This window comes from Leiobunum rupestre, chromosome 10, assembly GCF_980474605.1.
Source record: "Leiobunum rupestre chromosome 10, qqLeiRupe1.1.hap1, whole genome shotgun sequence".
NCBI classification, from domain to species: Eukaryota; Metazoa; Arthropoda; class Arachnida; order Opiliones; family Sclerosomatidae; genus Leiobunum; species Leiobunum rupestre.
Window position 1 is genome coordinate 14,522,661 of NC_143393.1, and position 15,226 is coordinate 14,537,886.

General features: G+C 36.0%; 1 protein-coding gene across 5 annotated transcripts in view; it reads left to right on the forward strand.

Moving 5' to 3' along the window:
- The window catches only part of LOC149924483 (rho GTPase-activating protein 45-like), a 53,664-nt gene that overhangs the window by 6,921 nt on the left and 31,517 nt on the right, over nt 1–15,226 (forward strand). For 4 of the 5 annotated variants that reach the window (XM_090161577.1, XM_090161576.1, XM_090161573.1 and 1 more), the window contains exon 2: nt 10,275–10,656. In XM_090161577.1, coding sequence (XP_090017703.1) covers nt 10,305–10,656 — 352 coding nt within the window. In that variant the 5' untranslated portion in view covers nt 10,275–10,304. Of the gene's footprint in view, nt 1–9,547; nt 9,936–10,274; nt 10,657–15,226 lie in introns of those variants that run through there. The other variant, XM_090161575.1, reaches the window with a different exon arrangement.

Here is a 15,226-nt window from a genome sequence, read left to right on the forward strand (position 1 = left end):
AAATATGCAAATTCGTACGTGGATTTTCTTTCGGATTCGTCTCGCTTTTAGCAATGTTTTTTAAACGTTTCGTGTGTTTTATGTTGTTTTTAGAAGAGATACTTATTTGAAAGAAACGTCTGATTTATGTCCGTCGTTAGAGACCTGATTTTCTTTAGCTATTTTATGGCTCTAGAACTGTCTAAGGTCAATGCCAGAAATGCGTTTTCTTCCTCAATTACAATTCGGCCCATTTTAAATCCTTTTTTGTTCCGTTTAATCTTCGTGACTCTTTTTTTGGTTTGGTTTGTAGTTTCATTTCGATTAAAATTTACAAAATAAATTATTTAAATTATATAGAACAATGAAATGGAATAGACCAATGAAATTGAATAGACCCATGAAATTGAATAGACCAATGAAATTGAATAGACCCATGAAATTGAATAGACCAATGAAATTGAATAGACCAATTAAATTGAATAGACCAATGAAATTGAATAGACCAATGAAATTGAATAGACCAATGAAATTGAATAGACCAATGAAATTGAATAGACCAATGAAATTGAATAGACCAATGAAATTGAATAGACCCATGAAATTGAATAGACCAATGAAATTGAATAGACCCATGAAATTGAATAGACCCATTAAATTGAATAGACCAATGAAATTGAATAGACCAATGAAATTGAATAGACCAATGAAATTGAATAGACCCATGAAATTGAATAGACCCATGAAATTGAATAGACCCATGAAATTGACCCATGAAATTGAATAGACCCATGAAATTGAATAGACCAATGAAATTGAATAGACCCATGAAATTGAATAGACCAATGAAATTGAATAGACCAATTAAATTGAATAGACCAATTAAATTGAATAGACCAATTAAATTGAATAGACCAATTAAATTGAATAGACCAATGAAATTGAATAGACCAATGAAATTGAATAGACCCATGAAATTGAATAGACCAATGAAATTGAATAGACCAATGAAATTGAATAGACCCATGAAATTGAATAGACCAATTAAATTGAATAGACCAATTAAATTGAATAAACGAATTAAAATAAAGAAACTAATAAAATTAAATAGAACAAGGGGTGCCACTACCTGGAAAAGTCCGGGTATTTTAAGAACCAGTAAAAAAAGTCGGGGAATTTTAAGAACGAGTAAAAATGTCAGGGATTTTAAGAAGAAGTACAAAAGTCAAGGAAAATAGACGGAATTTTAAGAACGAGTACAAAAGTCAGGGAAAAGAGAGGGAATTTTAAGAACAAGTACAAAAGTCAGGGAAAAGAGAGGGAATTTTAAGAACAAGTACAAAAGTCAGGGAAAAGAGAGGGAATTTTAAGAACAAATACAAAAGCTGGGGAAAAGAGAGGGAATTTTAAGAACAAGTACAAAAGTCAGGGGAAATAGACGGAATTTTAAGAACAAGTACAGAAGCCAGGGAATATTAAGAACAAGTACAGAAGTCAGGGAATTTTAGGAACAAGTCGAACAATCAGGGTTTTTTTTGTTGGTTTTGTGATAGTTGATATTAGAATTTTCATAATCCGTTGTTCATATTTTCCCGGTGTTTAAAGGAATTTAAATTTAGCTTCCTTCTCGTATCGCACTACGAAAATTCCATAAATAGTGGTAACATTTATTTAAAAAGAACAACTATCTAGAAAAAGTTTAAATATTTCCTTCAAATTTCGCAAACTTGTAAAATTAAAACCTAAAATAGTATTGTTTGGATTTGAAATATTTCGCAAATAATCGAGTCTACTTCCCCATAGCGAAACCCCGTGACCTTTAGCGCCATTAAGCGAGGTAGGCCATCCCCTAAAAATAACAACCATACACGCGGTGGTAGACAAAGAAATTTAAAAAAAGAAGCAGAATATAACTGAATCAAGCGGATAAATTATTCCAGTCTGAGGCGGCAAGCAACGAGCCAGAATGAGTAAACTCGGGTTCGATGTAGGAAGTTCCAGATCAACGAACAGTTTTTTTTATTGTTACCGTAGGCTATTTCGTATATTATTGCGACGTTTATTATAACTTTGTAACGTCCGAATTTTGCCTTGTACTTTACGGAGGGAATAGGCGGTCTTAAGTCGCGGAATACAGCCGAAGATTTTATTTTATTTGCCTTTCAATCCTTAATTTTAAAACCGTAAGTAACGTAATAGATAAGTATGACACTAATAAAAAGATTTATTTGATTTAAATTGGATTTTAAATGATTTTTTATGCCTGCTTTTCTTGATAAATTGATTAATAATTTGATTAAAGCGGTAATTTTAACTAAAACTAAATTAATATTAATTAAATTTAATTGTTAATTAAAAATGAAATTGAATTGAGTTTCCTCTTAATTGACATTTCGTACATTTTAAAAAGACAATGAAATGTAATAAGTGATTTAAATCATAGTTAAAATAAATAAAAACAACGTATTTTAGTGCACTATAAATTTTTCTTTTTAATTTTAAAAATTAAAAACACGACTCAACCAGTTTCGGCTACTGCGTATTACGCTGTCAGTGCTACGTCACAGTTTTTTTTTTCAATAGTTTTTATCGTGGGGAGAAAAATATTACCACAATGGAAGTGACAGGTCACGGTGCACGAGAAATCGCCAATGATAGCCTATTTGAAGGATTAGCTAAATCTTATTAAAAATCAACAGTAACAATAACGTTGTCTTTTAACAAAATAATGATAATTATTAAAACGTAGAATAATATTGGCTATTATCAACATAAGCTTCGATTTCTGAAAGTAGTTATTTTCTAATTTGAAAACATTTATTTTGTCTACAAAGCTTTTCCCAGGTCACCCTGCTTTACAAATCACTAGGCCTGTGTGCGAGGGGCAGGTCACTTCCTTGATTAACGACGCACCCCTCAAAAGATTAAATCCGATTTATTCGTGATTATTTTGATTAAATCACGTTTAATCATGATTAGAATGTTTAAATCTGATTTAATCATGATTAAATCTGATTAAAATGATTAAATCCTGATTAAAAAATTATATCGTGATTAGTATGATTAAATCATACTTTAGTTTTGATTTTAATGATAAATTCTCGATTCGCGATTAAAATGATTAAATCGTGATTAAATTGATTAAATTTAATTAAAAAGATTAGATCATGATTAGAATTATTAAATATCGTTTAAATGATTAAATCCTGATTAAAAAGATTAGATCATGATTAGAATGATTAAATCTCGTTTAAATCGTGATTAGATTTTCTAATCTTGATTAGATTTTTTAATCTTGATTAGTTTTTTTAATCTTGATTACCCTGATTTAATCACGATTACCCTGATTTAATCATTTTACTATGATTAAGACGCACAAAAAATGGAAGTGACCTGCCCCTCGCCTGTGTGGTTCTTTGGGTATTGGCTTTAAGCTGATTGTTAGTCTGGTTTGTTATCGTTCAATGTCATACTTATGGCAATTATGTTACTTACGTTAAAAGTAATCTGCCCACTGGTATTTATTGCGGTGAGGAAAAGCGGGTCAACGCGAAGGTGTGTGCTTGGAAACACGTGGGATCAGAAAATAGATTTCAGAACCGCTTTTTGTTTAGATTCGGTTTCGCTGCCTTTCACGAATTACCGTGACTGGCTAAGTGAGTGGGTTCCATACCGATTCTGATATTTGGAAAATCGAAACCGGTATGCATCCCAAATTCGACCGAGAAAGGTAGGCAGACACAAATTGAACGGGTTGAATTAAATTGAAAACGAATTTATTATTAAATATTTTCCTCATTTGCAAATGATAATATCAAGAATGTATTTATTTATACTCAGGGAGAATGAATATGTCGAGACTATCGACGGACACGTTGAGGCCCTAACCCCGTCACGCTAAGGGGGGGGGGAGGAGGCGGTCCTATTTTTTGCGTCCTCGCAGCAGCGTTAATCGCGTCGAAAAACGTAATTTTTAAGAACCAATTAGATGATATTGCAGTCTTATTTGATTTTATTAAAGCGGAGGAGCATACCGGGGGTCCCAAACGGGTGGAATAGACGAAACTATAAAGTCCAGGGGGGCTGAAAAGATGGTAGTCACGTGATTTTGTGGAGAACTGCAGCGCCATCTATCTTAAGAAATACGAACTATTATTCATTTTATTTTGCTAATAATAGTTTAAATTTGGATCGATTCATCTAAATTATATAATTATTATTATTATTTAAATTATTTGTAATAGAAGGGTGTAAGTTAATTAGCTGTCTGCAGTATCTGGAAGGAATAATTTTTTTTATTTACCGTCGCACGGCCAACTATGAACACGAGTTACCGAATTGAGGTTGGCTGTGATATGGTAGTCACGTGATTTTGTATTCCCATTTTAACAAGTTGGTTATGACCAAATTTACTTATAGTTTCGCCTATTGGAGAAACGCTAAAAATAATCTCGACATATTCATTCTCCCCGAGAAGAAACAAATACATTCTTGATAATATAAATAATGTAGTTCTTTCTCCTTAAAGCAACTGTATAATGATAAGGCCCTTGTTAATAGAATATAGACGATTCTTCTAAAAAACGACTTTACTGGAGAGCGTGGTGCTATCTATTAATGGAAAAGGAAGCTAAAATTCAAAATAGCGAAACGATAACGTCACCAGATAACCATTTATAATTATTATAATTAGACAACTTATACTCTACTTGTTAGTCAATTTTAACCTAAATGATATATCCCATTTAAATATATTGTTGAAAAATGACTATAATTTAAGTTATTGTCAAATTTACAAACGAGCCAATCAACGCGAAGGGTATTTTTACGTCCCGCCTTTTGGGTCGAAATGTATCGTGAGCACCTTGTTTGGATTTCGACGCTAGCGACATCTGTTGAAAAAAAGAGCTACTTCACGTAGAGCTGACACTTGCTTTAAGCGTCAATCAAATGGACCCTCTATCTCATTGGTTGCCTAAAACGTCAACATAAAATATCGATTAAAATGCTTGTATTGGATCGTATAAATAAAATTTTAATTAAATTACGTTTATTAATCTCCATATATTAAATATTCAATTTAATTATAATGCTAATTTAACGTTTGCCAAATAATCTTATGTAATTAATTTTAAATAAAAATATACCAACATATTTAAATAACATAATTTTTATATAAAATAAATAGTTTTATAGTTAACATTTGTGAGATCGGAGCCCCGGAAGTGGGGCATTTGCCATTTTTAGTGGTTTTGGGAGATTTTCGCCTTAAAATCTACATACTTCAAAATTAAGAGCGACTAGCTTGGTTGAATATTAAATTTTTAGCCAATTGATACAGGCGAAATCTAACCTTTTCTCCAAAAACCAGGTAAATCTAAAAATTCGTTTTGTGTATAAATTAATTTAAATTAACGTGTTCGCGTTTCGCTACCTTATTTCCAAAACCAGGTAACTCGAAAAATTCGTTTTGTGTAAATTAATTTAAATTAACGTGTTCACATTTCGCTACCATATTTACAAAACCAGGTAACTCAATAATTCAGTTTGTCTAAAAATTAATTTAAATTAACGTGTTCACGTTTCGCTACCTTATTTCCAAAACCAGGTAACTCAATAATTCGGTTTGTCTAAAAATTAATTTAAATTAATGTGTTCGCATTTCGCTACCTTATTTCCAAAACCAGGTAACTCAATAATTCAGTTTGTCTAAAAATTAATTTAAATTAACGTGTTCACGTTTCGCTACCTTATTTCCAAAACCAGGTAACTCAATAATTCGGTTTGTCTAAAAATTAATTTAAATTAATGTGTTCGCATTTCGCTACCTTATTTCCAAAACCAGGTAACTTGAACAATTCGGTTTGTCTAAAAATTAATTTATATTAACGTATTCGCGTTTCGCTACCTTATTTCCAAAACCAGGTAACTCAATAATTCGGTTTGTCTAAAAATTAATTTAAATTAATGTGTTCACATTTCGCTACCTTATTTCCAAAACCAGGTAACTCAATAATTCGATTTGTCTAAAAATTAATTTAAATTAATGTGTTCACATTTCGCTACCTTATTTCCAAAACCAGGTAACTCGGAAAATTCGGTTTGTTTAAAAATTAATTTAAATTAACGTGTTCGCGTTTCGCTACCTTATTTCCAAAACCAGGTAACTCGGAAAATTATTTTTAGATTGGGTTTATTAAGTTAATGTACAACATGATTGAAAATTTGTTCAAATTTTAATTTAATATATAAATTATAGTTAATATATCCGGGGCATTGTGTGTACTTAAATTTCTGTGATATATTGTTTTCCCTAGTGTGGGCTTCGCTGAAAGTAAATATAGTTCAATCGTTGAAATAAATATTCAACCCACTAGTGAGTCTTAGTTTCATAAATTCTTTCTCAAAAGTGGGTGTGACATTAAATTAGTTATCTGGATTGTACGTGATTCGCTACCTGCTGAAACTTTCGATGGTCCTACTTTATCTGAAATATAGTTTGTATTAATCGAGAATGACTTTAATTTATTAGATGTTAATAGTTTTTATATGCGGGTATTTCGCTTCAGGCCTTAGAGTACACGTTTTTATTCTCTTTTTTATGAACGTTAAAGTGTCGAGGTATTTTATAACTGAAATCATTCAAAACAGGATGATCATGGACTTATATTTTAGAATGTTTCCTATATTTTCAATTTGTGGGCTTTTTCGGACTTTATCTGTTGCTGGCAATTATGTCTTTTGATATGAAAATCAACAAAGGTAGAAATAAATTTAGAAATATTATAATTCTTCGCTCGCTTAACCAATTATTAAACCAAATACCATGGATTTTCACTTCATAAGTACTTGAAACCTATATTTTCCTCAGGGTTCGTTTACAACCTGGAAAAGTCGGGGAATTTGAAAATGGTACGAAGAAGTCGGGGAAAATCAGGGAATTTGAAAATGGTACGAACATGTCAGGGATATTGAAAATGTTACCAACATGTCAGGGATATTGAAAATGTTACCAACATGTCAGGGATATTGAAAATGTTACCAACATGTCAGGGATATTGAAAATGTTACCAACATGTCAGGGATATTGAAAATGTTACCAACATGTCAGGGATATTGAAAATGTTACCAACATGTCAGGGATATTGAAAATGTTACCAACATGTCAGGGATATTGAAAATGTTACCAACATGTCAGGGATATTGAAAATGTTACCAACATGTCAGGGATATTGAAAATGTTACCAACATGTCAGGGAATTTGAAAATGTTACCAAAATGTCAGGGAATTTGGTAATGCTTCGGAAACGTCAGGGAATTTGAAAATGGCGCCAAAAAATCAGGCAAATAAATTTTTGAATGATGTATTAAAAATACATATTAAATATTTTGCCTCAAACCTTTCATTAATTGTATAAAAGTGGTCATGGAAAATTTTCAAATTTGGTCAGGGAAAACCTGGAAAAGTCAGGGAAATTCATTCCGTAAATTTCGTACGAACCTTGTTCCTTCCTGTAATTTTTATGGAATTTATCCTAAATTCTCCTTAATTTTGCGAAACATTTCTCATATTAAATCTTATAAATGGACAACAAATTTCCTATAAATTCATATGAGTTTTCTGTGGTCACCCTACCTTATTTCCAAAACCAGGTAACTCAATAATTCGATTTGTCTAAAAATTAATTTAAATTAATGTGTTCACATTTCGCTACCTTATTTCCAAAACCAGGTAACTCGGAAAATTCGGTTTGTTTAAAAATTAATTTAAATTAACGTGTTCGCGTTTCGCTACCTTATTTCCAAAACCAGGTAACTCGGAAAATTATTTTTAGATTGGGTTTATTAAGTTAATGTACAACATGATTGAAAATTTGTTCAAATTTTAATTTAATATATAAATTATAGTTAATATATCCGGGGCATTGTGTGTACTTAAATTTCTGTGATATATTGTTTTCCCTAGTGTGGGCTTCGCTGAAAGTAAATATAGTTCAATCGTTGAAATAAATATTCAACCCACTAGTGAGTCTTAGTTTCATAAATTCTTTCTCAAAAGTGGGTGTGACATTAAATTAGTTATCTGGATTGTACGTGATTCGCTACCTGCTGAAACTTTCGATGGTCCTACTTTATCTGAAATATAGTTTGTATTAATCGAGAATGACTTTAATTTATTGGATGTTAATAGTTTTTATATGCGGGTATTTCGCTTCAGGCCTTAGAGTACACGTTTTTATTCTCTTTTTTATGAACGTTAAAGTGTCGAGGTATTTTATAACTGAAATCATTCAAAACAGGATGATCATGGACTTATATTTTAGAATGTTTCCTATATTTTCAATTTGTGGGCTTTTTCGGACTTTATCTGTTGCTGGCAATTATGTCTTTTGATATGAAAATCAACAAAGGTAGAAATAAATTTAGAAATATTATAATTCTTCGCTCGCTTAACCAATTATTAAACCAAATACCATGGATTTTCACTTCATAAGTACTTGAAACCTATATTTTCCTCAGGGTTCGTTTACAACCTGGAAAAGTCGGGGAATTTGAAAATGGTACGAAGAAGTCGGGGAAAATCAGGGAATTTGAAAATGGTACGAACATGTCAGGGATATTGAAAATGTTACCAACATGTCAGGGATATTGAAAATGTTACCAACATGTCAGGGATATTGAAAATGTTACCAACATGTCAGGGATATTGAAAATGTTACCAACATGTCAGGGATATTGAAAATGTTACCAACATGTCAGGGATATTGAAAATGTTACCAACATGTCAGGGAATTTGAAAATGTTACCAAAATGTCAGGGAATTTGGTAATGCTTCGGAAACGTCAGGGAATTTGAAAATGGCGCCAAAAAATCAGGCAAATAAATTTTTGAATGATGTATTAAAAATACATATTAAATATTTTGCCTCAAACCCTTCATTAATTGTATAAAAGTGGTCATGGAAAATTTTCAAATTTGGTCAGGGAAAACCTGGAAAAGTCAGGGAAATTCATTCCGTAAATTTCGTACGAACCTTGTTCCTTCCTGTAATTTTTATGGAATTTATCCTAAATTCTCCTTAATTTTGCGAAACATTTCTCATATTAAATCTTATAAATGGACTACAAATTTCCTATAAATTCATATGAGTTTTCTGTGGTCACCCTGAAATAATAAAACAATCTGATTTTTAAAGTTTCCTGTATAAACAGTTTCGGTTGTTTAGAATTGATAAAACGTGAAATTAAATCATAATTACGTATGTTATCGAAATTTCAAAATATTTCACAACCAAAATATTTTTGAACAACTATAGAACGTTTGACGCAACATTGTAACTACGGAAATTTTTTATTACTCATACGTGTATAATTTAAAAATGGTTTGAGAGAAATTTAGTGATAAATCGTGTAATATTTAAAGAAAATACTTCGTCTCGTAATTAGCTTTCGGAGAATTTCGTTTCGCGAAGTAACAAAAGAGTCTCTATGCTAGTGAGATCTTAACCTTCGTAAAATGAAGTAAACTTAGCCAGAAGTTGCGAGGATCGACTGTTTAATTTTGTCAAAACGTCGAAATTTTCCGGCCGCCTAAAATGTTGTTGATCTTCGAGATTAAGACATTTAGCCCTCGCCTGTCTTAACCGGAAAGGAAATTGCAATTTATTTTGAATGAGAACTTTGCCGGAGTGAGATATCAGAGAACTCCTTCGGAATGTTGACCCCATCGACGCCTGTTTGAGAATACGGCGCGCTTAAAATATAGTTATTGGTGTTATCCCGAAATGGGTTGTCTCGCAACGGGAGGTGTCTTTCTCTCGGCTATTTTTACCAAACCACGTGCGTCTGCCACGACTGGAAATTTGTACAAAATAGTACACGTATAGTTTTATTTGATTCTATCGCGCGTAATAAAAAGTAATTATGGATGACTTTGAAACCTGGTGCTTCGATATGGTGAGTAATAAAAGCGATTAGTGTAGATAATATTTATTGGTTAGCACTTTAGCCTCGCAGCGAGAGGAGCCGGGTTCTTACCCCACTGGTTAACGACGTTTTCCCCGCGATTTCGTTGGTTTTCCCTTCAATAAAACTTGTAGAAATTAACGGTAATAGTGAGAGTAGGGAGCTGTTGGCTCACGTGGCAAGAAGGGCTTGCCACCTGATTAAAGGCATTAAAAAGTCGCTAGATAACTTGGGCCAAAGGTGGTGCCTTGGGTATTAGCCTGACTGATTATTATAAGCATACTCTTTTGGGTGTGTATAAGCTCTAATGTTTCCTTTTTGGTATAATAGGTTTACACTGACGAACTCGCCAACGTCGCCATGAACGGCAACGATGGAGTGTCCCCGTCCAGTTCCGCCGCTCCCGTCTCGGAGTCGACTTCCCCTTCGGCGGCGGCTCCGACGTCCATCAGTCCGACTTCGGCCGCCGGACACAGTCGCAGCTCCAGCGGCGCCAGCTCCCATTTGTCGCTGTGCGCCTCGATCGGAGCCGCGCTGACCACGGCCCAAGCGGTCAATTCGCGCTCCTTGTCCGTGGCCAGCGTCAGCTCGGACGGCTCCAACGAGGGCCATTTGCAAGTGGACCAGGAGGACATCGCCGTACTGACCCACGACGTCCGCGCCTTCAAAGAAGCCCTCGGCAAACTGAGGAGGATTTTCCATCCGGAAAAAGGTGGGCGACTTAACGTTTCTTATCTTACAACTAGCGACATACACAGTGTTCCCGGGTGGTAAATACCACCTGACATTTATTGTGGCAAATAGTGGCAAAAAGTGTCATGGCAAATAATGATTTTTAGTGACAAATTGACATATAGTGGCAAATATTAGAAAAAGTGAAAATACGAATAAATTTTTCGTATGAAATACCGTAAAAGCATTTTTAGGCTATTTTTGTTATTATCCTACGCGGGGTTGCCAAGAATTGGGCTATTTTTTATATTTATTTTATTTTATTCATTGCTAAAAGTTATAGCAAATAAAGTGTTCTAAGAGTACAAAATATTTTTTCCCTATTTGTCATTATATGCCATTATTTGTCAAATTTGCCATTATTTGTCACTATTTACCAGTGACATGGCCTATATTCGAAAAAAGTGACATTTTAGGAACACTGGACATACAGCGGCGTAAAATGCACAAGCTATTCCCGTTCTTGTTAACCCACTCGCTCTACTCATTTTCCAAACCTTCTAGCTACTCAAAAAGAGCAAATTACGCTTTGGAGCTCATTTGAAAATTTCAAAATGCCGAATTGATTATCGTTTTAAATCATACGAGTGCGGATTTCGCCTCTCAAATCAGCGGTAAGAGAGAGGAGCGTAGATTGAGCTTCTAAATTGATCGGTATCAGAGAGGAGCGTAGATTGAGCTTCTAAATTGATCGGTATCAGAGAGGAGCGTAGATTGAGCTTCTAAATTGATCGGTATCAGAGAGGAGCGTAGATTGAGCTTCTAAATTGATCGGTATCAGAGAGGAGCGTAGATTGAGCTTCTAAATTGATCGGTATCAGAGAGGAGCGTAGATTGAGCTTCTAAATTGATCGGTATCAGAGAGGAGCGTAGATTGAGCTTCTAAATTGATCGGTATCAGAGAGGAGCGTAGATTGAGCTTCTAAATTGATCGGTATCAGAGAGGAGCGTAGATTGAGCTTCTAAATTGATCGGTATCAGAGAGGAGCGTAGATTGAGCTTCTAAATTGATCGGTATCAGAGAGGAGCGTAGATTGAGCTTCTAAATTGATCGGTATCAGAGAGGAGCGTAGATTGAGCTTCTAAATTGATCGGTATCAGAGAGGAGCGTAGATTGAGCTTCTAAATTGATCGGTATCAGAGAGGAGCGTAGATTGAGCTTCTAAATTGATCGGTATCAGAGAGGAGCGTAGATTGAGCTTCTAAATTGATCGGTATCAGAGAGGAGCGTAGATTGAGCTTCTAAATTGATCGGTATCAGAGAGGAGCGTAGATTGAGCTTCTAAATTGATCGGTATCAGAGAGGAGCGTAGATTTAGCTTCTAAATTGATCGGTATCAGAGAGGAGCGTAGATTTAGCTTCTAAATTGATCGGTATCAGAGAGGAGCGTAGATTGAGCTTCTAAATTGATCGGTATCAGAGAGGAGCGTAGATTGAGCTTCTAAATTGATCGGTATCAGAGAGGAGCGTAGATTGAGCTTCTAAATTGATCGGTATCAGAGAGGAGCGTAGATTGAGCTTCTAAATTGATCGGTATCAGAGAGGAGCGTAGATTTAGCTTCTAAATTGATCGGTATCAGAGAGGAGCGTAGATTGAGCTTCTAAATTGATCGGTATCAGAGAGGAGCGTAGATTGAGCTTCTAAATTGATCGGTATCAGAGAGGAGCGTAGATTGAGCTTCTAAATTGATCGGTATCAGAGAGGAGCGTAGATTGAGCTTCTAAATTGATCGGTATCAGAGAGGAGCGTAGATTGAGCTTCTAAATTGATCGGTATCAGAGAGGAGCGTAGATTGAGCTTCTAAATTGATCGGTATCAGAGAGGAGCGTAGATTGAGCTTCTAAATTGATCGGTATCAGAGAGGAGCGTAGATTTAGCTTCTAAATTGATCGGTATCAGAGAGGAGCGTAGATTTAGCTTCTAAATTGATCGGTATCAGAGAGGAGCGTAGATTGAGCTTCTAAATTGATCGGTATCAGAGAGGAGCGTAGATTGAGCTTCTAAATTGATCGGTATCAGAGAGGAGCGTAGATTGAGCTTCTAAATTGATCGGTATCAGAGAGGAGCGTAGATTGAGCTTCTAAATTGATCGGTATCAGAGAGGAGCGTAGATTGAGCTTCTAAATTGATCGGTATCAGAGAGGAGCGTAGATTGAGCTTCTAAATTGATCGGTATCAGAGAGGAGCGTAGATTGAGCTTCTGAATTGATCGGTATCAGAGAGGAGCGTAGATTGAGCTTCTAAATTGATCGGTATCAGAGAGGAGCGTAGATTGAGCTTCTAAATTGATCGGTATCAGAGAGGAGCGTAGATTGAGCTTCTAAATTGATCGGTATCAGAGAGGAGCGTAGATTGAGCTTCTAAATTGATCGGTATCAGAGAGGAGCGTAGATTGAGCTTCTAAATTGATCGGTATCAGAGAGGAGCGTAGATTGAGCTTCTAAATTGATCGGTATCAGAGAGGAGCGTAGATTGAGCTTCTAAATTGATCGGTATCAGAGAGGAGCGTAGATTGAGCTTCTAAATTGATCGGTATCAGAGAGGAGCGTAGATTGAGCTTCTAAATTGATCGGTATCAGAGAGGAGCGTAGATTGAGCTTCTAAATTGATCGGTATCAGAGAGGAGCGTAGATTGAGCTTCTGAATTGATCGGTATCAGAGAGGAGCGTAGATTGAGCTTCTAAATTGATCGGTATCAGAGAGGAGCGTAGATTGAGCTTCTAAATTGATCGGTATCAGAGAGGAGCGTAGATTGAGCTTCTAAATTGATCGGTATCAGAGAGGAGCGTAGATTGAGCTTCTAAATTGATCGGTATCAGAGAGGAGCGTAGATTGAGCTTCTAAATTGATCGGTATCAGAGAGGAGCGTAGATTGAGCTTCTAAATTGATCGGTATCAGAGAGGAGCGTAGATTGAGCTTCTAAATTGATCGGTATCAGAGAGGAGCGTAGATTTAGCTTCTAAATTGATCGGTATCAGAGAGGAGCGTAGATTTAGCTTCTAAATTGATCGGTATCAGAGAGGAGCGTAGATTGAGCTTCTAAATTGATCGGTATCAGAGAGGAGCGTAGATTGAGCTTCTAAATTGATCGGTATCAGAGAGGAGCGTAGATTGAGCTTCTAAATTGATCGGTATCAGAGAGGAGCGTAGATTGAGCTTCTAAATTGATCGGTATCAGAGAGGAGCGTAGATTGAGCTTCTAAATTGATCGGTATCAGAGAGGAGCGTAGATTGAGCTTCTAAATTGATCGGTATCAGAGAGGAGCGTAGATTGAGCTTCTAAATTGATCGGTATCAGAGAGGAGCGTAGATTGAGCTTCTAAATTGATCGGTATCAGAGAGGAGCGTAGATTGAGCTTCTAAATTGATCGGTACCAGAGAGGAGCGTAGATTTAGCTTCTAAAGCGATCGGTACCAGAGAGGAGCGTAGATTTAGCTTCTAAAGCGATCGGTACCAGAGAGGAGCGTAGTTTTAGCTTCTAAAGCGATCGGTACCAGAGAGGAGCGTAGATTTAGCTTCTAAAGCGATCGGTACCAGAGAGGAGCGTAGTTTTAGCTTCTAAAGCGATCGGTACCAGAGAGGAGCGTAGATTTAGCTTCTAAAGCGATCGGTACCAGAGAGGAGCGTAGATTTAGCTTCTAAAGCGATCGGTACCAGAGAGGAGCGTAGATTTAGCTTCTAAAGCGATCGGTACCAGAGAGGAGCGTAGTTTTAGCTTCTAAAGCGATCGGTACCAGAGAGGAGCGTAGATTTAGCTTCTAAAGCGATCGGTACCAGAGAGGAGCGTAGATTTAGCTTCTAAAGCGATCGGTACCAGAGAGGAGCGTAGATTTAGCTTCTAAAGCGATCGGTACCAGAGAGGAGCGTAGTTTTAGCTTCTAAAGCGATCGGTACCAGAGAGGAGCGTAGATTTAGCTTCTAAAGCGATCGGTACCAGAGAGGAGCGTAGATTTAGCTTCTAAAGCGATCGGTACCAGAGAGGAGCGTAGATTTAGCTTCTAAAGCGATCGGTACCAGAGAGGAGCGTAGTTTTAGCTTCTAAAGCGATCGGTACCAGAGAGGAGCGTAGATTTAGCTTCTAAAGCGATCGGTACCAGAGAGGAGCGTAGATTTAGCTTCTAAAGCGATCGGTACCAGAGAGGAGCGTAGATTTAGCTTCTAAAGCGATCGGTACCAGAGAGGAGCGTAGTTTTAGCTTCTAAAGCGATCGGTACCAGAGAGGAGCGTAGATTTAGCTTCTAAAGCGATCGGTACCAGAGAGGAGCGTAGATTTAGCTTCTAAAGCGATCGGTACCAGAGAGGAGCGTAGATTTAGCTTCTAAAGCGATCGGTACCAGAGAGGAGCGTAGTTTTAGCTTCTAAAGCGATCGGTACCAGAGAGGAGCGTAGATTTAGCTTCTAAAGCGATCGGTACCAGAGAGGAGCGTAGATTTAGCTTCTAAAGCGATCGGTACCAGAGAGGAGCGTAGATTTAGCTTCTAAAGCGATCGGTACCAGAGAGGAGCGTAGTTTTAGCTTCTAAAGCGATCGGTACCAGAGAGGAGCG